This window comes from Centropristis striata, chromosome 11, assembly GCF_030273125.1.
Source record: "Centropristis striata isolate RG_2023a ecotype Rhode Island chromosome 11, C.striata_1.0, whole genome shotgun sequence".
NCBI lineage: Eukaryota > Metazoa > Chordata > Actinopteri > Perciformes > Serranidae > Centropristis > Centropristis striata.
Window position 1 is genome coordinate 33,568,633 of NC_081527.1, and position 25,639 is coordinate 33,594,271.

The 25,639-nt window shown below is 36.0% G+C and overlaps 1 protein-coding gene across 3 annotated transcripts in view; it reads right to left on the reverse strand.

Annotated features, from left to right (window-relative positions):
- LOC131981092 (guanine nucleotide exchange factor VAV3-like) overlaps positions 1–24,663 on the reverse strand; it is a 56,083-nt gene extending 31,420 nt beyond the window's left edge. For 2 of the 3 annotated variants that reach the window (XM_059345390.1, XM_059345392.1), the window contains exons 1-14: positions 24,430–24,663; positions 20,791–20,907; positions 15,278–15,336; positions 14,485–14,550; positions 13,044–13,164; positions 12,241–12,333; positions 11,425–11,493; positions 11,215–11,318; positions 10,588–10,687; positions 9,089–9,184; positions 6,006–6,074; positions 4,273–4,359; positions 1,978–2,063; positions 1,146–1,278 (exon numbers count right to left, since the gene is read on the reverse strand). In XM_059345390.1, coding sequence (XP_059201373.1) covers positions 1,146–1,278; positions 1,978–2,063; positions 4,273–4,359; positions 6,006–6,074; positions 9,089–9,184; positions 10,588–10,687; positions 11,215–11,318; positions 11,425–11,493; positions 12,241–12,333; positions 13,044–13,164; positions 14,485–14,550; positions 15,278–15,336; positions 20,791–20,907; positions 24,430–24,633 — 1,404 coding nt within the window. In that variant the 5' untranslated portion in view covers positions 24,634–24,663. The remainder of the gene's footprint in view (positions 1–1,145; positions 1,279–1,977; positions 2,064–4,272; positions 4,360–6,005; positions 6,075–9,088; positions 9,185–10,587; positions 10,688–11,214; positions 11,319–11,424; positions 11,494–12,240; positions 12,334–13,043; positions 13,165–14,484; positions 14,551–15,277; positions 15,337–20,790; positions 20,908–24,429) is intronic. The other variant, XM_059345391.1, reaches the window with a different exon arrangement.
- Positions 24,664–25,639: the final 976 nt, after the last annotated feature.

Genomic DNA, 25,639 nt, shown 5'->3' on the forward strand with positions numbered 1-25,639 from the left:
TTCTGAACCTCTCAGTTTGTGCCACCCTAATCTGTTCCAGCTTGTTGTGTCATATCTAATAACAGGAAAAGTGGTAGGGTTTACCCGTCAGTGATTGGCCAGCCCTGCAAAGTCCTGAGTGTTTTAGAGCTCTGCTGAGTGTTAAATCATTGATGTCTGTGTGGGTGCTCAGTGGCACCACATTCACACTCTGAAGTTTCATTTAGCAGAAAATGATATATAGCTATAAGCAGCCTTGGAGGACTGCGCACATTCATCACCCGATATTAGCATCTCTGTCCTGCGGTGTGTGTGTTTGTGAGTGTGTGCTGAGGTGGATGTAGGTACAGAGTATATGTCTGTCTGGGGATATTTGTCTTTTTCTGCATTTCCGTGTCTCGCAACAAATTAATTCTTACACGTGTCTTTTTGTGCAGCCAAATGTTGGAAGGTGAACGGGATAATAATATTAATGATGTGTCAGGGGCAAAATGGCACCATTTGTGTCATTACATGTTTAGTGAAAGGTTGTTGATTTAGAAATAATGCCGGAGCACGCACATAATCCTTAAAAACACATCAAGACCGTGATCATACTTGTTAAATACCAATCACTGCCATACACATGTCCCACACAAACAGACAACACCCAAACACACACACACATCATGACTGCACAATAGAGTAAATGAGGATGATAATGGAGTCGCTTTGATAAAAACCACAGAACCATCTCGTTCTGGCAAGCTGTCAGTTTCACATTAGCAATCAGCAGCGGAGTGAGAAGACACCATCTGTGGGCATACATCAACAAGACATCAACAAGTCCCCTCCACTAAGATACGGCCTGCAAGCGTTCCCACAAGGCGAAAAAAATAGCATACTGTATAAACTGTGGGGGTGACTGACCTTAAACCAGAAAGGGGGACAATATTGCTCATATTCTGCATCCGACATTTATTATCCCAATAAAATCTGCAGCCAAACAGATGTTGAATGGCAACATTTCCATACTATATTCTAGTTTATTGGTATGGACTGTAAAACTAATCAAAATGGGACGTACTGTAGATTCAGATAGAGAGAGGACATTCAATGTAATTTAAACTGCAAACATCTGTGTAATCATATACATAAATGTATAGTGTGCTTGGCAGCCAACTGACCTTTTTCCCCTCTCGGTCTGTGGTGGGGTTGTTTGTGATCTTGAAGAAGTTAAGGTCGAGAATGTCCTTCATCTCATAGTTGTCTCCTCTTCTCTTGCAAACAACCACAGCCACATCAAATAGAAAGATGTGTCTGTAAAAAAAGAATAAATGTTATGTAGTTAAATCAAGCGGTCTGAAAAGTGAGGTGCCCTGAGCCTGCATTATTTTAAATGGCCAGGGGCGACTCCGCTGGTTGCCCAATTGTATGAAAGTCTATGAGGAAAGACCCCACTTCTCACTTGATTTATTACCTCATTAAACATTTTCCAAACAACTTTATGGTTTAATTGCTAATTTTTTCAAGTGTGATGTTCATTTGGTAATTGTGGTCCCATTTGAGGGAAAATGGAAAAAAAACTTGCTTTTATTTATCGCTACTTTCAAGTCTTCTTCAGTATGCGGGGCTGTCTGTGTTCTCGTCTTACATTTTTGATCCTTTCACAGTGTGTTTTCAGTCATGGTCACCTCATAATGTCTTCATTGAAAGGCTTTCTTAGGTGTTCGCTGTTCTTTTTTTGCACCTTGCTAACAAAGCTAGCCAGTTAGCACAAGCAGGCCATCCTCCAGTTCTAATACGGTCTTTAAAACTGTAGTCCACAAACAAATGCGTGACAGCCGATACGTCTCCTTATTATATACACTCTATACCTCATATATACAAAAATTGGCTCTTGCACACTGTCAACACTAATTTAAGAAAAAACAACCTTCAACAGACATTTCAAGTGTGTTTTTTTATGTCTGCTATCTTAATTTTATGTTCAGGAGAATGAAGTGGGAGTAAAACAACCTGTCCTGTTTCCTCTTGTCAACACTGGAGACCATGCGCACTTCTCCGTCACCTTTTGGTCGACCGTAGCTGATAAGAGGCTGATTCTGAAAGTAAAATACGGGAGAGATAAAATTAATAGGAAATATGTTAGAATTATGTAGGAAATATATGATATAAATCCATTAATGGGTGATTCTTCAATTAAGGGAGTTTTTCTGTCCCCAGGTTAGATTTTCAAGAAAAAAATGTTTTTTAGGAAAAACAATTATTGTATTTGTTAAGGTTAGGTTGTAGTAGCTATGAAAAAAATAACTGTGTCTCAATGATGACATTTTAATACTTTTTCAGTGTTTGAAAATTGAAATGGGCAGGAATTTCACTGTTTTGGGCTTGTCCCCAACCCAGACTTTTTGACATCCCCTCTTCAATAAAGCAATAAAAAGTGCTAAATTCATTAAAACTTTACTTTGCATTTCCTCATAACAACTTAAAAAGACATTTTTTAAATTCATATAATATATATTTATTCAATTTACAATTTATTTATAGTTAAATATCACTGTCCCTCATACATCTGTCATTACCATCACACTCAACATTTTAGAGAGCAATAAAGTTTTTACAAAAAGTTACTTACATTGTTGCATGCAAATTAGATGCTCCAGAGGAACAATCCCAGACATGAGGCAGTAGCCTGATTTTTTGATGCCCACATATGTAAGTAATTTGATGTTTTATACATCCTGATCATCCTGATCTGAGAGTATGTTTATTAGGCGTCATTACCAAACAAGTTACTATTTGAGTATTTTAATTAATTAATAGGAAATTTCACTTTATTTACGTATATTTAGTGTAAATTGTATGCTAGCTAACCAGTCAGCTTAGCTTAGCGAAAACCTAGTCAACATTTTGTGCGGCAAGTGAAAATTGTCATTACCATCACGTGTCATTACCATCACACAAGTGACTGTGATGGTAATGACAATCAGTGATGGTAATGACAATTTATCTGTTTATTACCTTATAACTAGAATATATTAGCTTAATTTACTATTTACTACTTTACTATGATACATAATTGAACAGTGACCAATTGTATTTACAAATATTTAGAATATGATTCTTAAAGAGCATGTTTTGTACTTACTGGAATGATTGTGAAAACTTTGCTTTTCAAATCATTTTGTATTAAAATCAGTGTTTTGTTTTTGTGATGGTAATGACATTTTGCTCTGACAACTTTGAAAAAATTATAAAAATATCAAAATCATCATGAAATACAATCAAAGCTATGCTAAGATCTTTGTTCCAGACCAATTGATAAACTTTTTGAAATAGAAAAAACAGAGATTAAAAAACATTATTTTTTCAAAATTTGGGGACAGAAAAACTCCCTTAATTGAATAATCACCCTAATATATAATCCATTCGAGTCAAAAGCGTTATAGTAAAATGTGTAATTTGGGACACATTTTCAGCATTTACCACCTTTTTCAGTGTCTCTCTGCTTTTTTAAATATATCCAACATGACATATTACTCTTTCCTTTCAAACTGGTGCATATTGAAGTATTCCCAGTAAACACCATGCAACCATCAGATGATCAGTATTGGCACGCGACACTTGTTATAACCAATCACATTCAGTCAAGTCACCAATTTTGTTCAATCAAGATAAGGAGAAGGTCTTCATAACCTGACAAGCGTTCTCACTCATAACCATGCTGCTGGTTACATCTTTTTCCAACCTGCTACTCATTTCCTTTTTCACCACCTCATCTCATCCTGTTCCACCTTAGTATTACCACATTTTGTGAAGGCATCTCCTGCTTTATGTATGAGGTAAATCACATACAGTATATTTCACCTTACATATCATATGCTTGGCAGGGTTTTTGGTGTTGTATTCTATGCTGAAACCCACATTTTTGCACAGAAATGTGTCTCTCACAGAAAAACAGTAAAGATATTTAATTTGATATTTTAATGAGGGTGCTAATTCCTCATCAAGATGCAGAACAACTTCTTTTTTTAATATTGGTTTAGAGACGCAACTATCAATCATTTTCATGACTGAAAAATGTGATGATTATTTTCTAAATTAAATGAAACATGATATCTATGTTATTAGGGTGTTTTGGTGCAGAAATCCACCTGCATTAGTATAGTAAAAGCAGGTATCTAAGCTGTCTCCAGTAACTGGCTTATCTCCCACTGACCTTCTCCTAAAAAACAACATGACTCATTTTGCACTGGTATAAAGGCTACACTTACAGCAGCTGAGAGTAGGAGAAAAAAGTTCTTGATTTACCAGGTTTTCAATAGACCTCTGGTACTGGTCGATCTCCCTTAGAGTCTCATTATCTCTCTTCACCTCGTTGACAAACTGAGCCAGATCCTGAGCAACAGGGACACACACACACACACACACACACACACACACACACACACACACATATACACACACACACACACACGAATACACACAGATTTCATTGGTTTAGTTCATTCTGAAGGAAGTGAAACATGTTGTATGTTATCATTCACAACCCACTTGAGAGCTGAAAGTTAGATAAAAGCATCGATTCCACTCTCGTATCTGACCGTTCTGTTAGGGCTAGTTTAGCTTAGCATAAAGCCTAGAAACACAAAATTTACTAGCCTAAAGTGGCAAATCTACAAGAAAAAAAGTTGCAGATTTAAGAGATTTAAAGTAGCAAATCTGCGTGAAAAAAAGTTGTATATTTACAAGAAATGAGTGGGGGGAAAAAGCTACTTTTTTCTCGCAGATTCACCACTTTAAATCTCATAAATCTGCAAAAAATGTTCTCGTAGATTTGCCACTTTAATCTCGTAAACTTTTTTTAATAATAATCATAACTGCAACTTGTTTTGAACAGCGGTGGGGAAAGTATTCAGTTCCTTTACTTAAGTAAAAGTACAAAAGTATCAGCATCAACATGTACTTAAAGTATCTTGTTTTATATATTCCAAATACACGGTATCCCATAGTGTTGGAATAATTTTGTTTTTAGACACAATCCTCTGTTAACTGTGGTTTCATTAACATTGTGATAACGTTTAGAAGAGATTGATTAATACAGTTCTGAGCAGATATACACTTTATCTGTCAAGAATAAACAACACTGTCACAATCATATAATGGAAAGAGGTTAAAAAAATATTTAATTCCAACTTTATGGGCGACCGTGTAAATTATTGGATTGTTGTTATTGATGCATCTGTATAAGCAGCATTTGAATGTTGTCAAGGTAGTGTTAATTTTGACTGGATAATATACGGTTATGTGATTTAATTTTTAAGAAAATGTGTTTAAATTGATCAGGTTTTTATGTTAACTCTTGACCTAAAAAGTAATTAAAGTTTGCAGCTAAATGAAGTGGAGTAAAAAGTATAAAGTTATATAAAATGGACCTCAAAAGTACCTCAAAATTGTACTTAAGTACAGAACCTAAGTAAATGTACTAAGTTACATCCCACCACTGTTTTACACCACTTAACCCTTTGACTTTGCTAAGCTAAGATAATCAGCTGCTTGCTGCAGACATGAGTATGGTATCAGTCTTCTCATCTAACTGTGTTGCAAATAAGTGCACTTCATAAAATGTCAACCTATTCAAAGCATCAATCATGCCGTCAAGATGACAAAAGCTATGCATTTCCTTTGGTCTAAGTCTAGTACCTTCAGGTTGAATGCACTTATTGTAAATCGCTTTGGACAAAAGCGTCAGCTAAATGACATGTAATGTAATGTAATGCAATTTCCTGTTGTTTTTTTTTTTGTTTTCAGTTCAGTTATTTAAGTCCTTAAATAACTGCAATTTAACCTCTGGCTCCTTTCAGGACTGGAAAAAGTGGAATGTCACTTATGTGATGTAAATGCAGTTGTGCATCAGTTTACAGCCAATTGCAGAGCAGAAGTTCATATTTGAACGGCAGCGATTGTTTCCACTGAATCAGGCTGCTATAACAAGCTGAAATCACAGTGATTACAGACAATTTTACAATAAGCACCGCACTTACTTTCATGGCATCAAGAGCAATCTTCAAGTTGCTCTTGTCGGCAGCATCGTGAGTGTGTTTCACTAGCTCCTGTTAGAGGAGGACGGAGAGGGAAGGGTGGACCACGTTCACACACAGAACTCGAGCAAAGACATTAAGTATAAGCAGTTGGGTTATTGATTTCACTAAGAAGATTACTTATAAATGTCACAATGTCGTTTTCAACAAAATAAGTCTTTAAAAGTTCTACTAATCAGAAGACAGACAATTTTGGAAACATTTTCTATGACCTTCAAGTCTATTATGCATTATAGTCTGCTTATAGCACCATATTATTATAGTTATAAACACACATAAATATTAATAATACCTTGTACCAACAATCATACCACACAGTTGCTTTTTATGTCTTTTGTCTCCTGTGTCTCATGTAACATATCCTTGGGTTTGTTGAAAGGTGCTATGTAAATATACATTTTAGTATTTATTTTTAAATTATTATTATTATTATTATTATTATTAATGTTATTATTATTATTATTAATAATAATAATAATAATAATAATATATTAATTTCATTTATTTATTTAAATTCATTTTTATTATTTATTTATTTATGATATTGTTTATATTGTTCTATACCTTTATATTCTCCCCCTTGTTTTATTTTATATTTAATATTTTTGTATAGCAGTTTTAGTAAGTGGACACTTTTATCCCTTTTTTTTAATTGATGCAGAACAAAATGAATGTAAAAAATGTAACAAAATAAATGTATCATTGACATGTCTGACAGACTTCCCTAGCAACAAACTGGCATTTAAAGGGTTACAAACCAGAAAATGATTTAATATTTGGTAATGATCATGACTTATGTTGGTTAAAAGATTTAAAATAACATTAATATGTGGTTCTATGGCAGTTTTTGGTCTTCGGAGGCAACAAGAGGGAGTTATTTGTAATAAATGCATAAGGGGTTAATTCCAGACAGATCCTGCTTGTTAATGATACACTGCCATGCTAACATGTGCTGTGTAAAGAAGATAATGATATCATCAAGACTTAATGAAATTACAGCAATGTGTACATTATATCTAATATAAAAGGTGGGTGCAGTCGCTTTCGGCGTATTTGCCCCTCATTATCTCTCTACTAACATTACAAAATGAAGAGATTAACTATTCATCCACAGTGCCGTTTCCTTCCTTACTGAGCTGTATCCACTCTCACTTCCTCTTCTCTTTCTCTCTTTTTTACCCACTTCCCAAAGTCTCTCCTCAGGGAGCGGCTAAGAACACGCAGGATCACCACCATTTACCACAGAGGCCTTTACCCTCCACAATAATTTAAAACAGCTCTCCAGTCATCGTCCTGGTCTGCCCTGCCAGCTACAGCCTGACCTCTGATTCATACTAACCAGGGGAGACGGTGTCACACAGTTATCAGGAGGAAGTGAAAATGAGGGGATTTTGAAAAGCTGCATGTCTGGTTTCTACAGGAAGAAAGAGGGCTGCAAGACACACTGCAAGACATACAGTAGATACAGTTTAATCAATAAGTCGTATATTGATCATTTCAATTGGAAATGTATTTCACAATCAGGTGACATACACTCCAAGAAAAAGACTGTTTTTGAGGAAAATGTATGGGGACAGATTTTTAATTATGTCACTTCATTTCTTTGAATGATGCAAGATATGAAGAGTTAATGCATCACCTAAATGACTTAGAAAACATGTTTGGTTTTGTTTTTTTGCACTGTGAATCAGCTGAGACACTGAAGAAAGGCAAACGTGGAGCAAAGTTGTGGAGAGTGTCGCCCTCAAGTGGCCACTTTTATACTGCAAGGAGGACAATATCCAAGTGGAATTAACTGAGATAACTTGGACAAAACCTCCCAGAAATCAATGTGAAACTTGCTCTCATTTAAAGAAAAAAAAAAGCTATACAATAAAATTGGCATGTGTGTGATATCCTAAGGTAGGATGCAAGTTTGAATTCTGGGTGCTAGAGTTTAAGTTTTTTGTGCTGATTACAATATAATATTCCTAGAATTAGCTTATTTATTTGGTCATGCAAATCTTTTCTTTTTGACTCATTAAAGAAATATTCTTAGTAATTATGGTGTATTAGCTGTGATAGATTAGATGATCATGAGATGATTGCCAGCGGTGTTAATGCTGAAAGTGTAAGATGGAATGTGGTATGTATTTGAATGAATTATGGGAATGTTGCATGTGTTTTTCCACTATGGCAAGGGGTTTTGGAATTCATGGGAGGGTGGTTGGAGTGCCGGTTGCCTAGATCACCAGGGCTATGGAGACACAACCGTTGTGCCACAATTAAGTAAATGTTCATTTAGAGTATTAACAACTGGCTTGGAAACGTGTGCTCGATTGATCCTGCAACGTTGGAAAGAGCCCCAAACCCCCTCACTGACAGTGTGAAAAGAACAAATGATGACTATAGTTGCATTTGAAAAAATGCTCGGGAAACTGAACTGGAAAAATGACATGGCCAAGGAACAGTTTTAGTCAATATATGTCAAAGCAAAGCAGCCTGACTTGACAAGATGTTGATGGACTGCTTCAGCACATATTATATGCCACTGTGTAAATCTACATGTTCATCCCATTATTGTTACCAATTTTAGTTGTCTATTTCAATGTCTGTTATATTTCCTGCCTCTTTTCTTGTTTTTTCGTTGGTTCTGTTGTTGTTTTGCTTGTTTATTAATGGAAAAGATATAAAAAATAAAAAAGTTTGAATTACAAAGAAATGATTGCCAGCTGTGACAGAGGGAAGGGGTGGGACTGACTCGCAGTTCTTTGTATCACCAAACACGGAGGAAACGTACAGTACGGTGCATTGGTACAGTCTTCATGTTAGAATTAGAATGTTTCGTTACTTTGTTTCTTATGAGAATAAATTAGTCAACTGAATTGGAAACTGTTGCGTAATGATTTAGACGTGTGAGTCAATAGGAGCCCTGTTAATGTGGCACAGTTTAATTTCTAAATAAACAGATTTTTTAAAACTGAGCAGACTCTCAGACATGTGGATTAAAATTCTTGCTTTCGATTTGTAGAGTCAAACTTCCCTACCTGTAGAAGTAGATGGTACTTGAGGACTCTCTGCATCGGGACAACCAGCAGGTCCCTCAGTGTAAACTTCCCATTGTTGGCTCTCTTTGAGCACTCCTGCAAATATAAATACAATAAAATACAATATATTCATTTATGGGGCTGTACCGAACAGTCTGAAGCTCCAGGGACTTTATTCAAATCATTGATATTCGAATTCTAAATGAGCAAAACCACAAGTTAACTTTTTGAATGTATTTCCAACTTTGTATTTCTGCACAGTCACAGATAAATATAAGAATACACTAATATTATCAGTACAGAACTATTCGTAAAATTTGATTCTAGCGGAGGATTGTTTCAGGCTTGTGTAATCCAATTTCCAATAACTGTGTGTTTTAAAGTCTGAATTTATTGAAATTGACTGAACGGTAGATGTAATCGTTTAAAATTTGCAACATGTTTTTTTATCCAACAATATATTCAGCTTCAATCCATATTTGTTGGAGTTCAGCCTTTCAAAAACAACATTTTCACCATGGTTACAAAACTGTTTGCTCTCCTGCTCGTAGCATGCAAAAAGGAGACACACAGTCTAACAGCACCAACTGACCAGATTTGATTTAATCTAAAAGCAAGGAGCGTCTGTGTGTGTGTGTGTGTGTGTGTGTAGGGTATATCTCTCTGACCGTTAGTCGGACTGACCCAAGATTTCGTATGTGGCTTGTGCATGGCACGAAGGTGTGCATCCTCAATTTTGAAGATTTTTTTATTAATTTTTCTAAATATCATCATTATTTACGTAGGATGTATTGCGGCATTGCACTGTTTCCGATCGGACGCCTTTTATGGGAGCTCCGCCCCATTGAATGCAATACATGCAATACAGACTGTATTGCATAGATTAAGTATTATAAATAAATAAGACACACACAAACACATGCACACGCACAAAATTCTTTAGAAATCATGTGCAAAAAATACATTTGTCACACTGGTGTTACATAAATACACATTTGTACAAATCTTAATTTATGTTGACATTTCCATATTTCTTTTTTCTTTCTATTTTTACATATCTCTATTTACTTAAAACTTGTTGCATTTGCAATTTATATCGTTGTTGATGTTTTATCTTATCTTATTTACAGACTTCTTTTTCCCTTCCTGTCTCAATAAAGAATTTTTCTCATTTGAAATGACATGAAACACATTTTAAATAATAATAAATATAATAAATAAATATGTATTATCTTGCCTTTACTTTTAATTAAATCTATCACATAAAAATACATATGTGTATTAATTTGTATAAGTATAGTATAGTTTGGTTAATGTGTTAAAACTGGAGAGATTATAAGATATACAATGTGATAAGAAAAAATTGTAATCTGATGGTTGTATGGGGCACAAAATAAACACTAGGGGCCACTGTAAACACTGTGTACATGTGTGTGTGTGTGTGTGTGTGTGTGTGTGTGTGTGTGTGTGTGTGTGTGTGTGTGTTTGAGATATCTCACCTCCAGCTTTAAGCGAACATCCTCTTTCTCTTTGCAAATGAGGTCTAAAACAGCGATGGCAATCTCCACATGACTGCAGTATATCCCATAAATGAGCAGCCTACAAAAATGAAATAAGAAAAAAAATGAATGAGAGAGTCATGAATGAGTGAGCGTGTGTAGAGGGCCAGTTAGTGATTCAGATTACTCAGAATTAAAAAAGTGTAACTCAGGATATGCATGTGATCAAGATGATATCAAGTGATTCTCTGAATGTGTTGCAGAAGACTACACTACATCATGATATGACTGATAATTAAATACTTAATTTAATATGTGGGAGCTGAAATAACACAAACTACATTGGATCTGGACTTTTTAACACACACATGTAGATGCTTTTATTCAAATGTAAAACTGGCAAATAGCTTACAGCTTCTTTATAAGATGGATCCACAAGTCAAAAGACAATATTGCAAGACAATATGTTGCAATGTTCCTGCCAGTGTATTGAAAGCAAATAGTAAAGGGAAAGTCCAGTGATCTATAAAGCCTAAAATGAAACTTGTACATGAGATTCCACTGCAGTTGCCGCTCACATGCGTTCCTCACAGCCTTAAATTGTAAATGGATGGAGTTGATGAATACCTCTCTTTGTAGCTGATGAATATCTGGTAGAGATTTAAGGCATTTTTGTTTAAGATGGAGTCCTGCAAGTCGACCATCAGGCTCTTGTGAACTTTAACCAGGTCCTGCATTAGAGAAAGTAGACACAGAGGACATGTGGTTGAAGTTGAAGTAGGACATAAAAACACTTTATTTCCATATCATGTGAGAGCTGAAATGTGTGGGACTTACTGGGATGTTGACGAAAACTTTATCAATTTCAGCCGCGGAGAAAAAATTCCTCAGAGGATTCAGGAAATACTAGAGAACAAACAATTGAAAACCTGAATAAAACATCTCAGTTCAACAAACATGTTTTTTCTCATATCTGACCTGTAAATCTTCACTTCAGTGTCACATACATACGCCGGTCCAGTTTCATTCTTATCTATATTCTAAAAAAATTTACAGAGGTATTTGTTTATAGACTGATTCATAGAGATCAATTTAGCTGTCAATAGTATTTTTCTTTTTGAGTGATTTTCAAATACATCAGTAAAAAAAATCAAATGCTCTGATTTCTGTTCTGGACATTAATCTAATAATTATTCTATTGTGTCTATCAATCTAATAATATTATGTTTCATTCATTTCCGAGCATATTTGTGTGCAGGAGTAGATATTTGAATTGTCAGGAAGTCTCTTGATAATATCTATCAGTTAAAATGTTTACCTTTTCACCCTTCACCTCACCTCTTAACACATACTGAAACTAACAACAGACATCACACAGATAACAGGGAAATAACAGGGTAAATTAGAGAAATGACAACTGGAAATTTCTCTGAAATGCCCCTTGTAGATGATACCAAGAATAATAAAATGATTTGTCTTATTTTCTTATTTATTATTTTGCCTTCAGACTGAAAGTAGTCCATGGTATCTCTAAACTTTTCCCACTCATCACAAAAGATTGACACAGATTTATGAATTTGTTGCAAAGAAAACGACTAGTTCATCATGTAACGATATATAACGATGATTGATCTCAGTAGGAAATTTAAATACCTTCTCAATAGACTCCAGAGTTTCTGTATATTTCTCCTCCGTCTGTTTGATCTCTGAGAGGCAGCAGCTCCTGACATCCACCTCTGCCTGCTTCTAGAAAGACACACACCTTAAAAAAAGTTGCTAAAAGTACTAATACCACACTGTGAAATGACTCCACTACTCCCTCTCAATGTTGTAAAAAATATATATATATATATACAAATAATGATCACTGTAAACTGATCATGTTTTTCATTGTAAATCTTGAACTGAAAAGTAACTAAATCTGGCAGCTAAATGTAGTAAAAAGGACAATACTTGCCTCTAAAATGTATTCAATGTACTCAAGTAAAGTACCTCAAAATTATACTTAAGCACATTACTTGAGTAAATGTACTTAGTTACATTCCACCACTGGTTGTATACTCAAGTATATTTTTTAATGCAGGACCCTTACTTGTGACTGAGTATTTATACATCAGTGTATTGTACTTATATTTAAAATCCAGGTAAAGCAAAAATATATATGTGATTTAAGTTTTCCACACCACAGAAAAATGTGTTATAAAACACCCAGCCAAATTTGAATCAGGAAAAAAAAGTTTACAAATTTAGATTTTAAATTTAAAAATTTAAAATCTTCTCTGCTCTGAGATGCTGGAGACTCCGTAATACGTCAACATCAGGTCATCTTGTTGAAGAAGATTTTGTGTGAAATTTTAGCAATTAGGATGTTGTGGGTTATGGTGGGAGAGAGAGAGAGAGAGAGAGAGAGAGAGAGAGAGAGAGAGAGAGAGAGAGAGGATGACTCATTGCAGTACCAATGGGGGCTGCTGCTCCGCCGCCCTCATCAGGTCTTCATAGATCTCTCCACCTGCGTAGTCTTCTTCCACTCCGTAGACCGCTGCATACAGGTCGTCCTCGTCCTCAGGGGCATTCTCACTATCGCGCACAAAAATGCACACACATCAACATCTCTAAAATGTGTTGATTATCAGTTACAAATGACTTTCTGCATTGCAAAAGAAGCTGGGAAACAATTTGTGCATAAAGGAAACAATTAAATGTCAAATCCAATGTTTAACAGAAACAAATATACATAGATAAAAATAAAAGGCAACACGCTTTCTGTGCAGTGTATACAACGCCAATTACAAAAAGGTTGAGGCGCTGTGTAAATGAAAACAGAGCGTGTCAAATTCAAGATGAGTTCATTTATTTTACAAAGCTTCCCAGTTGGAGCATTAAATTCCTTGCTTTTGGTTTTAAATGAATGTAGTTGCAAAAAATTGCTTTCTGTTTTCATCACGTTTATCACAGCATCCAAACTTTTTTATGATCAAGGTCGTACAAATTGTTTTCTAAAAAATAATAGAGTAATGCAATTATACGTGAAGAATCGAGACTTGGGCTGCTCTTTTTCTCATATTAATTAACTCATCATTAACTACACATTCTTACTTACATTCCATCACTGGTTGTATACTCGAGTATATTTTTTAATGCAGGACCCTTACTTGTGACTGAGTATTTATACATCAGTTTATTGTACTTATATTTAAAATCCAGGTAAAGCAAAAATATATATGTGATTTACGTTTTCCACACCACAGAAAAATATGTTATAAAACACCCAGCCAAATATGAATCAGGAAAAAAAAGGTTTACAAATTTAGGTTTTAAAATAGTGAAAAACTGAATGAATGTAGTTGCAAAAAGTTGCTTTCTGTTTTTATCACGTTTATCACAGCATTCAAACTTTTTTATGATCAAGGTCGTACAAATTGTTTTCTAAAAAATAATAGAGTAATGCAATTATACGTGAAGAATCGAGACTTGGGCTGCTCTTTGTCTCATATTAATGAACTCATCATTAACTACTAATCACTGCATATATCAGACACTGAAATACTTTTAAAAGTAGAATGTGCAATTAAAAGAAACTATGCTCTATAAAGCATGTATTTGTTCTATGCATATTTGATTTTTCATATTTGTCCTGATCTCAATCAATCTGTCAACAGCTCCCCTCCAGAACCTCGATGTGGGTGGTGTGCATGTACTCAGCAAAAACATGCAGAATTACTCATTCGTTCCCTCTGACAGTAACAGAGAAACGGAGCCAAGCCTTTACCAAAACATGTGGGTGTCCAGACCCCTGGAGAGCATGGATGATGAGCCGAGCTGGTTCTGCTACAGAGCGAAATAATCATGTTCTATCAACACCAGTAATGGCCCCGCAGAGAGGAGCCTCATACATACTCAATCAAGTCTTCCAGATTATTGTAAATGTCCTCGTCTTTGAGGCTCTCCTCCGTTGGAAATGGCCTGGAAGTGACAGAAAAGCAGCGTGAGCCTCAGGGTTTAACAGAAAAATCACTATGAAGACAGTACAATAAAGAGTAGTTTTGGGAAGGAAACTTATTTTGATAAATGTATTCTAATATCAGCCGTATATGTCTTCACACAGCAGAAACGGACACATTGCTTGCAAATACTTCCGACAAGACTATACTAATTTATTACTGCATCAATTGGGGCCATGAACCATATTTTTATTGAGATGGAGATCAAGAAATCCCCCGTTCTCACATTCTGTGGAGGTTGAAAATTATTAAAGATGCTGAAATAATAAATCCACATTACATCATACACACATAAAATACTTTAATCCTAAGAAAAGTCACAGGCCGATAAACAACATCCTCATTTATTTATTTCTGTCTCAGCAGATACTCTCTATAATTGCTTTTTCTCTGATATGTTCATCCAATATACTGCAAAAATATCTTGTTTGGGATTTTATTTGATGTATTGCCAAAGTTGGTGGTTGTGCTTTATATACTCACATTTTTTTTATTTAGTAAGAAAAAAGTGTGTCTGCAATGTCTGTAAGGAGGCTAGGAGGTAAAGTGTTATGTACTCAGGTCAGAGGGCATATTTTATCAAATGTATAAGCATATATTTAAGCACACCTTGGATAATTTTATAAAATCTCTACTAACATCCAAGTCTGTCTTTTTGGATTTTTAAATTTGAATATTAGGTGACTTACTTGAATCCTCCTTGCTGTGCGATTATTGTGTGGGAGAGCTTGGATAGGGTGTCCATAACCTGGTGGAGAGAAAAGGTGCGTTAATTAATCAGTTTTTGAAAGTCTCCGAGAAAAAAAGATTTTTAACACAGTAGCAAATATGTAGCATCCATCTGCTAAACACTTAACAATAAGCAATACTTCAAGTGAAGGCAATGTCCTTTAAACCTGCATAATGGCCAGCAGGGAGCGGCTATGAGAAGTCTATGAGAAAATTACAATACTTCTCACTTGATTTATTACCTCTGTAAACATTTTCTACATTAGTTTATGGTCTGAATGTCCAGTTTAAACTGTTTTTTCAATGCAGCATGATGTTAATTTTAATATAAATTAACATCATCATAAATTATCATCTGATTTAGAATAAAATACATAATAACGTAGGGTATGCTATCTTGTGATTGACAGCAACCTGTCAATCAGGATAGAGACATAGCAAAGCATATTCACAGCTATTTAATGAAGGTCTAAAATGGTAACGAGAAAATGTAAAGTGGTAGTAGTTGTGGTGTTGGTGGCTAATATGTGCCAACAAACTTTCACCTAAAACCAACCTGCCCGCGAGCGATGAGCATAAGCTATAAACTCTATATAGTTACCACATACCTCCTGTTTTTCATGCACATTTTATAGTTTTAAAGAGGTTCAAGGACACCACAAACTGAAAACTTCCTAGCCCAGATACATTTAGGCAGGTGTGGTTGGCAAAATGTAGAAGGTTTATTTATGACTTATTACAAACAAATTAAGTCTCACATCCATGCACGTTTACACTTTCAGAATACAGAACAGAATAAAAAAAGATCCAAAACAAAAATCCCCAAAATGGTGGGGACTGAAAGGCGAGCAACAACAGATTCCTTTACCAAAATAAGACAAATTACAGCCTGAGTGAAAACCAACAAAACAACTGAAATGAATTGAAAACATTATGCAGTCTTTTTAGAAAAAAATCATTGTAATGTCATCGATCCATCATCGAGGCGAGAGGTGGGGTTCACCCTGGACAGGTCGCCAGACTATCGCAGGGCTGACACATAGAGACAAACAACCACTCACGCTCTCATTCACTCCTACGGGCAATTTAGAGTCACCAATTAAACCTAATTGCATGTTTTTGGACAGTGGGAGGAAGTCGGAGGAGCCGGAGAGAACCCATGCTGACACGGAGAGAACATGCAAGCTCCACACAGACCGCCGCAGGCTAACCACTACACCACCCTGTAGCCCCATTGTGATGCCAGTAAACAAAATTAAGGTTACCAGCCAGACAGCAGAAGAACAGACAGACAGGGAGACAGAGAAAAGCATGCATGGTCTGCAGGAAATGGTCATGTAACCGCAGAATCTCACACTTTTGCACCTGGCTGTTTGCATGTGTGTCACGTTGAATCACTTCATGTTTCTATCTCAAAACAACATACCTCATATTAACATCTTCTCTGTTTTGTATAAAGAGGTTAAAGTAATAATGTTGCAAGTTCTGTTGTCAGTATTCGGATTTGGGGGGAGCTCTAACAGTCTGCCTATCTGCAGTTTATCTCCTCTTCCTGTGTGAATGAGTGCTGCGGCTGTGGCTGAACCAGGTGCGCTTGTGACTTGAAAGAGTCCTGTTTGTAGTGTGAGAGACCAGCTTAAAACTGCAAAAGGCTTGTACATCTTATTCACAGCAGTCAAAACTGTGTTTTTCATGCAACAAAACAAAAATCTTGCCTCTGAAGTGAGATGTTTTTTTTTTATTTGAAATGTGGTGTGTTGAGTAATTGCAACTCTAATGTTTAGTTGTGTATTGTTTTTCCAGTACTAGATACGTAAAACACACTGTGGTCGCCTTCAGTCAGTTGATTCAAGAAAATGATCAGCATTAGAATCTCTCTTTGCTTTTACCTTATTTACTGACATTTAAAATTATATGAATGATTTGGTTTCTGTGGTATTCTTGTCACATATTTTGTGAATTACATCACCGCACACATCACACATGTCACAACTGATTCAACACTAGTGACAACCGATGCTGTGCAGGACTTATTCCTTTTTTTGTATTTTCAAAGACACGTAGTGCAAAGTAGGAAGATGAAAAACTTAAAATGAATAAGTAGATTATCAGTTCCTCAAGATACATGCAAGAACCCACATAAATAAATAAAGAATTCCACATGTGTTTACTCTGTGGAATGAGATGTAAAAGCTGTCTTAAAAACAACTTTTTCCCACACCTGACATGTGATGATAGTTTAAGCCACATGAGACTTGAGAAACAAAGCCACAAGTTGAGCTAAAGTCCAACCGCCGTGGTGAGCGTGGCCTGTTCACAAAGTGGAGCTAAAATCACCCAAGCACCATTAAAAAAATGAAGCTAAGTTGAAACGAATGAATAAAATGTGCATCTCTAAAAATCTTCATTTTAGGGGAGGTGGGTCTTTAGCGGGTGATAGCAGGTCAGTGGTATATGTTACATCGAAGTGGTGTACATTATCATTTTTAAGATAGAGGGGAAGTTAGTTTAGCTTAGCATAAAGACTGGAAACGGGGGAAACAACTAGCCAGGCTCCCCCTATTTCCAGTCTTTATTTTATGGCTAAGATAAGCTAATTGTCCCTCTAACTTCATATTTACTGTGTGAAGATGAGAGAGGCATCAATTTTCATCTTTAAGCCAGGGGGGACATTAGCTTAGCTTAGCATAAAGACTGGAAACAGGGGAAAACAGCTAGCATGGCTCCTCCTGTTTCCAGTCTTTATGCTATAGCTAAGCCAATCATCCCTCTGGCTTCATGTTTACTGTACGCCGTCAATTTTCTCATCTAACTTCTAACTTTCAGCAAAGAAAATTTAACTATTTGTTTAAGAAGAAAATTAGCCATTCCTTCAAAATAAAATGTCCCTCTCTGTTCAGTTGATTTTTATTAAGAAAGCATTTTGTTTCTACAGTCAAGGTTGGCATTATTTTCCATTGAGGGAAGAAATAAACAACTTTCTGGCCCCCAGACTGCTGTATGCAGTCAGCGTGGCTGCCCGGGGTGAAGCCTGTAGTAACTCAGCAGAGGAATGTAGGTTAGAGAGCTCTCATTAGATATTCAGTGGACTAATGCTCAGTCTACGGCCAGAGTTGGCACAACTCGGCCCAAGTGGATTAGACTGGCTGAGATTTGAGATGTTCTCTTTTGGATGTTTTCTGCAAAAAAAGGGAAGAGATTGAGCATTTCTTGTTGCATTTCCTGTACAACCCTTCCTGGAGCCAATCCAACACAATCACTGAACCTGCAGACACATGGATTTTTAACTAATGATGAAAAAAGAAAAAAGAAAAGTAATGATGCGGCACAATCTTTTCCCTCCGGAAGTGTGTTTGTTTGATGGACAACTCTTGAACATGACTGAGATTATGCTGCCCCGGCTTGGATGTACTATACATATTTGCAGGCAGCACCTCCCCTGCAGGATTATCAGCAGCCAGATTAACTGGAAGCTTCTTTAGAACACAACACACTGAACTGAAAGAAAAGAGACTGTGTGGGAAACTGCACGCAAAGCTCGATATGCACTCCCTCACAGAAAATGACTAATGAATTAAACAAATTTAAAAAATAATCATGTATATGCCTGATATACCTTATTTGCTCACACATTAACAACATTTAAGGAGCTCTCAAAATACCCCAAACCCCTGCAACACTGCATAAATATTTAAAATAGATACAATATCTGCTCTGACAAAATAATCTAATTTATAGGAAAATAAATATGGAACATAAATTACAGTAATTTAACAAAATTAAGCTATTTCTCAGACATAATATTCCGTATTTAACAAGTACTAAATTATAAAAAATAATCATGTATATGCCCGGCTAAAGCGCTTATTTGCTCACATGTTAACAAAGTATAGCTGGAGTTCTAAAAATACCTGCAGTATTGCATAAATTATTTTAAGTAGATACAATATTTGTTCTGACCCAATAATTTAATGTACAAGTAAAAAATATTAAATATAAATGACCGTAATTTAGCAAAATTAGGCTATTTTTCAGATATAATATTCTGTGTTTAACAAGTACTAAATTATAAAAAAATATAAATAAAGCATGTAAAAGCCCTTGATATACCTCATTTTCTCACATGTTAACAAAGTATACCTGGAGTTCTAAAAATACCTGAAATGTTGCATAAATTATTTAAAAATAGATACAATATCTGCTCTGACAAATTAATTGAATGTATAAGAAGAAAGATTGAATATAAATGACAGTAATTTAGCTAAATGAAGCTATTTTTTCAGACATAATAGTCTGTATTTAACATGTACTAAAATATAAAAACCATTATATTCAGCACGTATTATTTGAAATAAAACATATTTGGAAATAAATCATGTTCTAATTTCCTCATGGATAATCCAGAGATACTCAGACTGCTCCAAGGCAACGTTACACTGAATGCATTGAAATGTGGGCATGAGGCGGCTTCAGAGTCCCTGTGCTTTCTTCAGTTAAATCAGCCTCCTGCGCTGCAAGCAAGAGTCCGCTGAGTAGCTAGGAGGAGCGCACTACAAACCCACTGACCTGGTAACACTGAGTACACACACTGAAACCAGCGCCCACAATAACACAGCAATAAAAAGAAGTCGACCAATCTCTGCAGAAGTGCACCAGAAAAATGCAAGACCAGGCACATATTGAAACTCACAAACACTCATGCCATGCCACTATCACATGGGTCTTATTACGGTGCGCACACTGCATGCATTCTTCATTGTAGTCTGAATGTGTGAATGGATGCACAGTCTGAATGTGCAGATTCAGATTGCAAATTGTGACAATTCACTTAATATTTACTTATTTCTAATGCAGAATTTATATAGTATTCTTCTTTTTTTGCAGTGAAAAATACTTCTTTTAATTATTTTATTAATGTCATAGAGTTGTTTTTGATCACCTCTAAATAACTGCAGCTGCAAAAAATAAGTATGTTGAATAAAAAATGCTTCTTTTTCCATCTGATTACTTTTTTCTTACAGTATTTTCGTTTTAGCCGAGTTTTGACAATATTAGTTTGCTGTTTTTGCAATCTTTAACACAATTTTGATGCTTGTGTCACCAATTCCCCATAATTCTTCTTATTGCAACATCTGAACAAAGGAGAAAGTTGTAAAAACGCTATCAATAATATACAATCATCACCATCACTCAGCTGTAATAGATGTTACACCAGCACATCGTCTGTCATAAACAGACAATGTGTTCACTCGAACTCATTTCCTGAAAGCGCTTGTAAAAGTGTTATATCCTGAAAAGCTTAAAGACTTTCATAAATCATTGCAACTACAGAAGAAGGCACCAAAAAGGAGAACAGAAAGGAACAGAACAGATAAAATGTGTGCATTGTTGGAGAATATCATCAAATGTCAAAACACAGGATTATTTCAGTGCATTGTGACAGAAAGAACAGAATGATGGATGTTGGAGTTACCTTTCCAAAGTCTCGAACATCAAAGAGATCGAAGGCTTCAAATAAGTCACTTTTCTTCATCCCAAACGCCTCATTACAAGAATTCAGGAATGTGCGGATGTTCTTCAAGCACAGGAACTGCAGAGAAAAATTATGCTTATTATTTAACATCTCTTGTTTCCATCGAGCACTTTCAGAAATCTGTGCACTTTTTCATCTGATAGAATCCCGTTTGGGTAAAATCTTTATTTAGTTGTTTATCGTTCTAGAAATTATATATATATATATATTGTATTTTGAGGGGACTTTTTACAGGGTACATTTTTTGGTTGTTTTTGCTGTAAATATTTATGCAAAAGTATTGTTTAACTAACAATTACATGACACAGGTGCAAAATGAAAGGGTGCATTCACCCAAATTGCAACTTCTCAAGTTTTAAGAGGTCCATGTGAGCAGAAACATTCCCAGAGTCAACAGTTTTTCCAGGAGTGTTTTTTGCTGACTCTCATGGTTTGCTAAACTGTTGACAGCATGGTCTGTGGGTTATCCAGAGAAACAGCAACATTGTTGTTCTAGAAAGAGATGTTGCAGTTTAATGTTGAAATATCATGTTTAATGCTTTGAGCACCACAAATAAGCACACTTTGCACTGCAGCGGTTTAAGATAGATATCTGCATGGCTAGATACTACTGATGTACATTGAGATGTATGTTTTTGAAACAACCCTTTTATAATCTTAAACTTCACCTTTTATAAAAGTGAAGGTGAACCACATACACGCAGCAAACTGAAAGTGAAAACGGAAAGTTTCAGTGTGCAAAATGAAACCACTAAGCATGTGGTCATTCGGTGTCACTTCCTATTAGGATCTGTTTCTCGGTGGGAAAAGTGCAATCAGGAAGCTTCCATGAAGACAATGAGCTTACGGTTATTATTGGTTCAAGCTTGGGCCACTTATACTAAAACAGTAAAACAGTAAACAAGCAGTAACCAGGTGTAGCAGCATACTTTGCCCTTTTTGCACATGATTAAGTGATGATTAAACTAGAAACTGCATGAGCGGTAATGTTCAGTATACACAGAGCTGATTCTTGAGAATAGATAGGCTCCTTTTTATCACATCAGCTCATCGTGGAGACGCCTGTAATCACTCCACCGCTCCCCTGGGGCCCTGTTTGTCTGCGGAGGAAGTGCACAAACATGATGGCTTTGCACCAGTCACAGCCCTCGCACATATTCACTTTCTTCATATCTACTTTTAGAATAAACACTGCATCTTGAGCTTTGCAGGAGAAGAGCAAGTTTTACTTTGTATAGTATGTTTAAAAATGGTTAATATAGTGCTGCTTGATGCACTAACTACTGAGCTTTTATTTTGAAATGTCAATCATTATTACTATTTTGTTTTTGCCAGCAGCACTAAGTTTTCTGATGCTAGAATCTGTCTTGAAATATTTTCCTCAAAAAATCCGTTTCTCTCTCATTGACTTAATGAAATAAATAGATTAAAAAAGCAGAAATGACACTAAGTGCCTATCTATACATAGTAAATTTAATTTTTATTTCTCCATGTTTTGCATTTGCACTAAGGCCTAACATGCAATATGATAAAAATAGCACTTCTGGGAACATTTTCACAACAGTACACTGCACTCTCGTCCTCCAGTCCATTACCTTGAAGCCCTTGTTTCCATTTTCAAGAACGTAGGTCAGCAGGGCTCAATGAAAGGGCCATTTAAAATCTGGAGCCCACTAACACAGATGTCTTTCTCGACCATATTCCGATGGCCTACAGCTTCAGGCTATGGCTATCTATTGTTCAGCACGTTATGTCCTGGGTTTGCTTTCACTGTCTAACAAGGAGACAAAAGATGAGTGGACGTGCACTGATAGAGCACATGCACGATGCTGCAGTTTTTAAGACAGAGCACGGTCTAATGCCTGGTCGGCAAACTGGCTTTTATTTATTACAGATTTTTTTAAACTAAATTAACAAGATGCCTCCATTTATTTATCGCAGTTTGGGTAATTTCATTTCAATTCTACAGTTAAGACCACAAAAAAACATTTTGATTTTATCTCTCAAAAGTAACCTTCCAATAATAAATTAGCATACCTACTTGAAACCTTTGTGCATATGTGTGATTCATATCATTGTCTTTCTATTAATGGTTCATTTGACATAAAGGTTAGGATGTCAAGATGTTGGAGATTACTTGGAATCAAACATCTTCACAGATTTGTCATAGGTCTCATACATTAAAGAAGGCAGAATAAGGTCTAATCACCTGAATTAAGTGAGTGCAAGTCAGTGTACAGGAAATCTTGTGCCTATAGTGACATATTACAAAAAAACATTTCAGTTAGTTAGTTCGTAAGTATTTTGTGAACCACAGAAGAATTTTAGTTGAATTTATTTGCACTAAGGAGATGTATTGCTATGACCTCTATGACTCTCGGCTGAATCAAATGAAAAGCTTTTCACCTCATTAATATTTCATATTTCCTTTTCTTTTAACAAACCTATATTCAACCGCTGAGATTAAAAAGATCTCTTCTTTAAAAGCATGCTGGCCAAAATAGTAATCTCTTGTTGAATAAAAATGTATACTTTTGCAGAAAGGAATCACTTAGTCTCCTAAATGGCTAACTAAACATGGTTTCAAACTCAAACAGTGTGCTGCTGCACACATAGTAAAAGTTCTGTAACTAATGGGTGGATCAAAGCCAGGATTTTATCAGGCCTCTCTTGTGGCAGAGGGAAGAATTATGGGTAAAGAGAGGTCAAGTCTTGGACCATCCCTCTGGGTCTAACAAGCTGTTGGATATTAAGCACAAGAGTTCCAATTGAACAGTCATATAAAAGGTATATAATAAACGTGTCTATTTACTTTGTTCACTCTGCATCCCTATTTTATAAAATGAGAAAATAGATGGATGGCATTTTTAAAAATGTATTTATTTAATCTAATTCTGTTACTGACATGATGGCAAAATGTATGTTCTTGTGTTTCTGTTGAAAAAACAATAAAAGAATTTGGTTTTTTTTAAATGTTAACAGTGTCATTAAGTAAGAGTAGAAAGGATGGCTCTCTTTTCTCACATTCTTGACTTGGATGTAATGTTGTGTGTGACAGATGGGAAATGCCTTCTGCTGCAAATCCTGACAATTTACTGTTCTATTTTAAAATCATGAAATAACCTAAAGGGGATAACTCTCCTCCCATAACTCTGTAGTCTACATTAAACTTTTAAGAACTCTGGAATAAGGCTTCCAAACGAGTGTTTTTGCCTGCAGGTGTTTTAACAAAACACAGCTTGTGGTGGTGGAGGTGTTTAGACACATCATGTGGGCCAGCTTTATTCTCATAACCTAGTCATTTCTTGAAAAGCAGCTGTCCTCTGTAAGTCAATGCAACTTCATGCACACAGAACACACGTCAAAGTCAGTATGCATAATCTTAAGTGACAATGATTTGGCTTATTTTCCCAAACAGGGCTAAATTGACTCTAGAGTTAATCAACTTGCATTGACATCTAACACTACAGGTCTGTTATTAAGCTTATAAAAACTCGATTTGACAGTAATTTTGCAGTTTCTCTGCACACGTTTACACCACAAGTTGCCCTGAAAGCAGCGTAGAAATGGTAAGTCTACCTGTGACATCTGTGGCCTGAGGTTGATCTCCTTCAGGTTGATGGTGTGAGGTCTCAAGTTGTTCAGCAGCTGGCACAGCAGCACCCCATCCCGCAGGGTTTGCGCCAGGTCGAACACCTGCGTCGTGTCCGCAGTCACCCGGTGGTTCGCCGGCAGCACTTTGCAGCTGATCAGCCACATCGCGCACTGCCTCCAGTACTCCATGTCGTATGAGAGCGGTGAAAACAGCCGATTAATGCAAAAAAAACTTTGTCCCGATTTTGAAGCACGTTCACGGCATGATAGCCGCGCTCAGCGCCGTCCGCTTGTCTCCCCAAACTCCAGCATCGCCTCTGGAGGGCAGAGAGAGCTGCTGCACGTTATGAGCGCTGCACAGCTGGGCTAGGCTGCCGCGAAACCCCCCTCTGCCTGTGTGAACTTCCCCTTCCTTCTTCTGTCATATTTCCACAGAGGTGGTCGTAAAATAATCGTTATGCCTCCCCTGACTTCTGAAATGAGTTGCACGTTCATACAGATGCGGGATACAAAGAAACTAGCCATGCAAACCCCTGAGAAAGTCCTGTTTTTTGATAGAAAGGTTAAAAAAATACATGCAGGTTATTTCCATCATTTATATGCATGCAAATCTTAGCCCGATTTCAAGGTTTCATGTTCATGCAAGCAGTTTTAAAACTGTATATACAAAACTCCTCCAGCTGTAAGTTGAACTATTTCAAATTATCATTATTCATATTTTATAGGGATGCGCAAATGGTTATCTACATTGTCAATTAAACTGTAAATTATTATTTTAATTAATTCTGAATGATTGCTATAACGTCTGCAAATGCCACCTGTTCTAGCTCCCCCAAATAGGAAATTTATGGTGATATGAATAAAATTAAATTAGCAAACCTTCACATTTGCAAAGCTGTAAACAGTAATTATGAATTTACTTGACTTACTGGTTAAATGACTAAACATTTCAGTGCTTATTTCATCATTCATTCATTTACAGTGTATATTTCTATTTATTATGTGAAAAATGTGCGTGTGTTGCAGAGTAATCCTTTCCTCTCACAGTCACTCTCAGCTGACATTCCATGTGGATTACAAACAGCTTTGATTGACATTGGTGTGTATGTTGGGAAGCTGTGATGTGATGGTTTGAATATGATCATATAGTTTATGTTTCTATAAGTCAGACAATGAAGAATCAAGTGATCTCAGA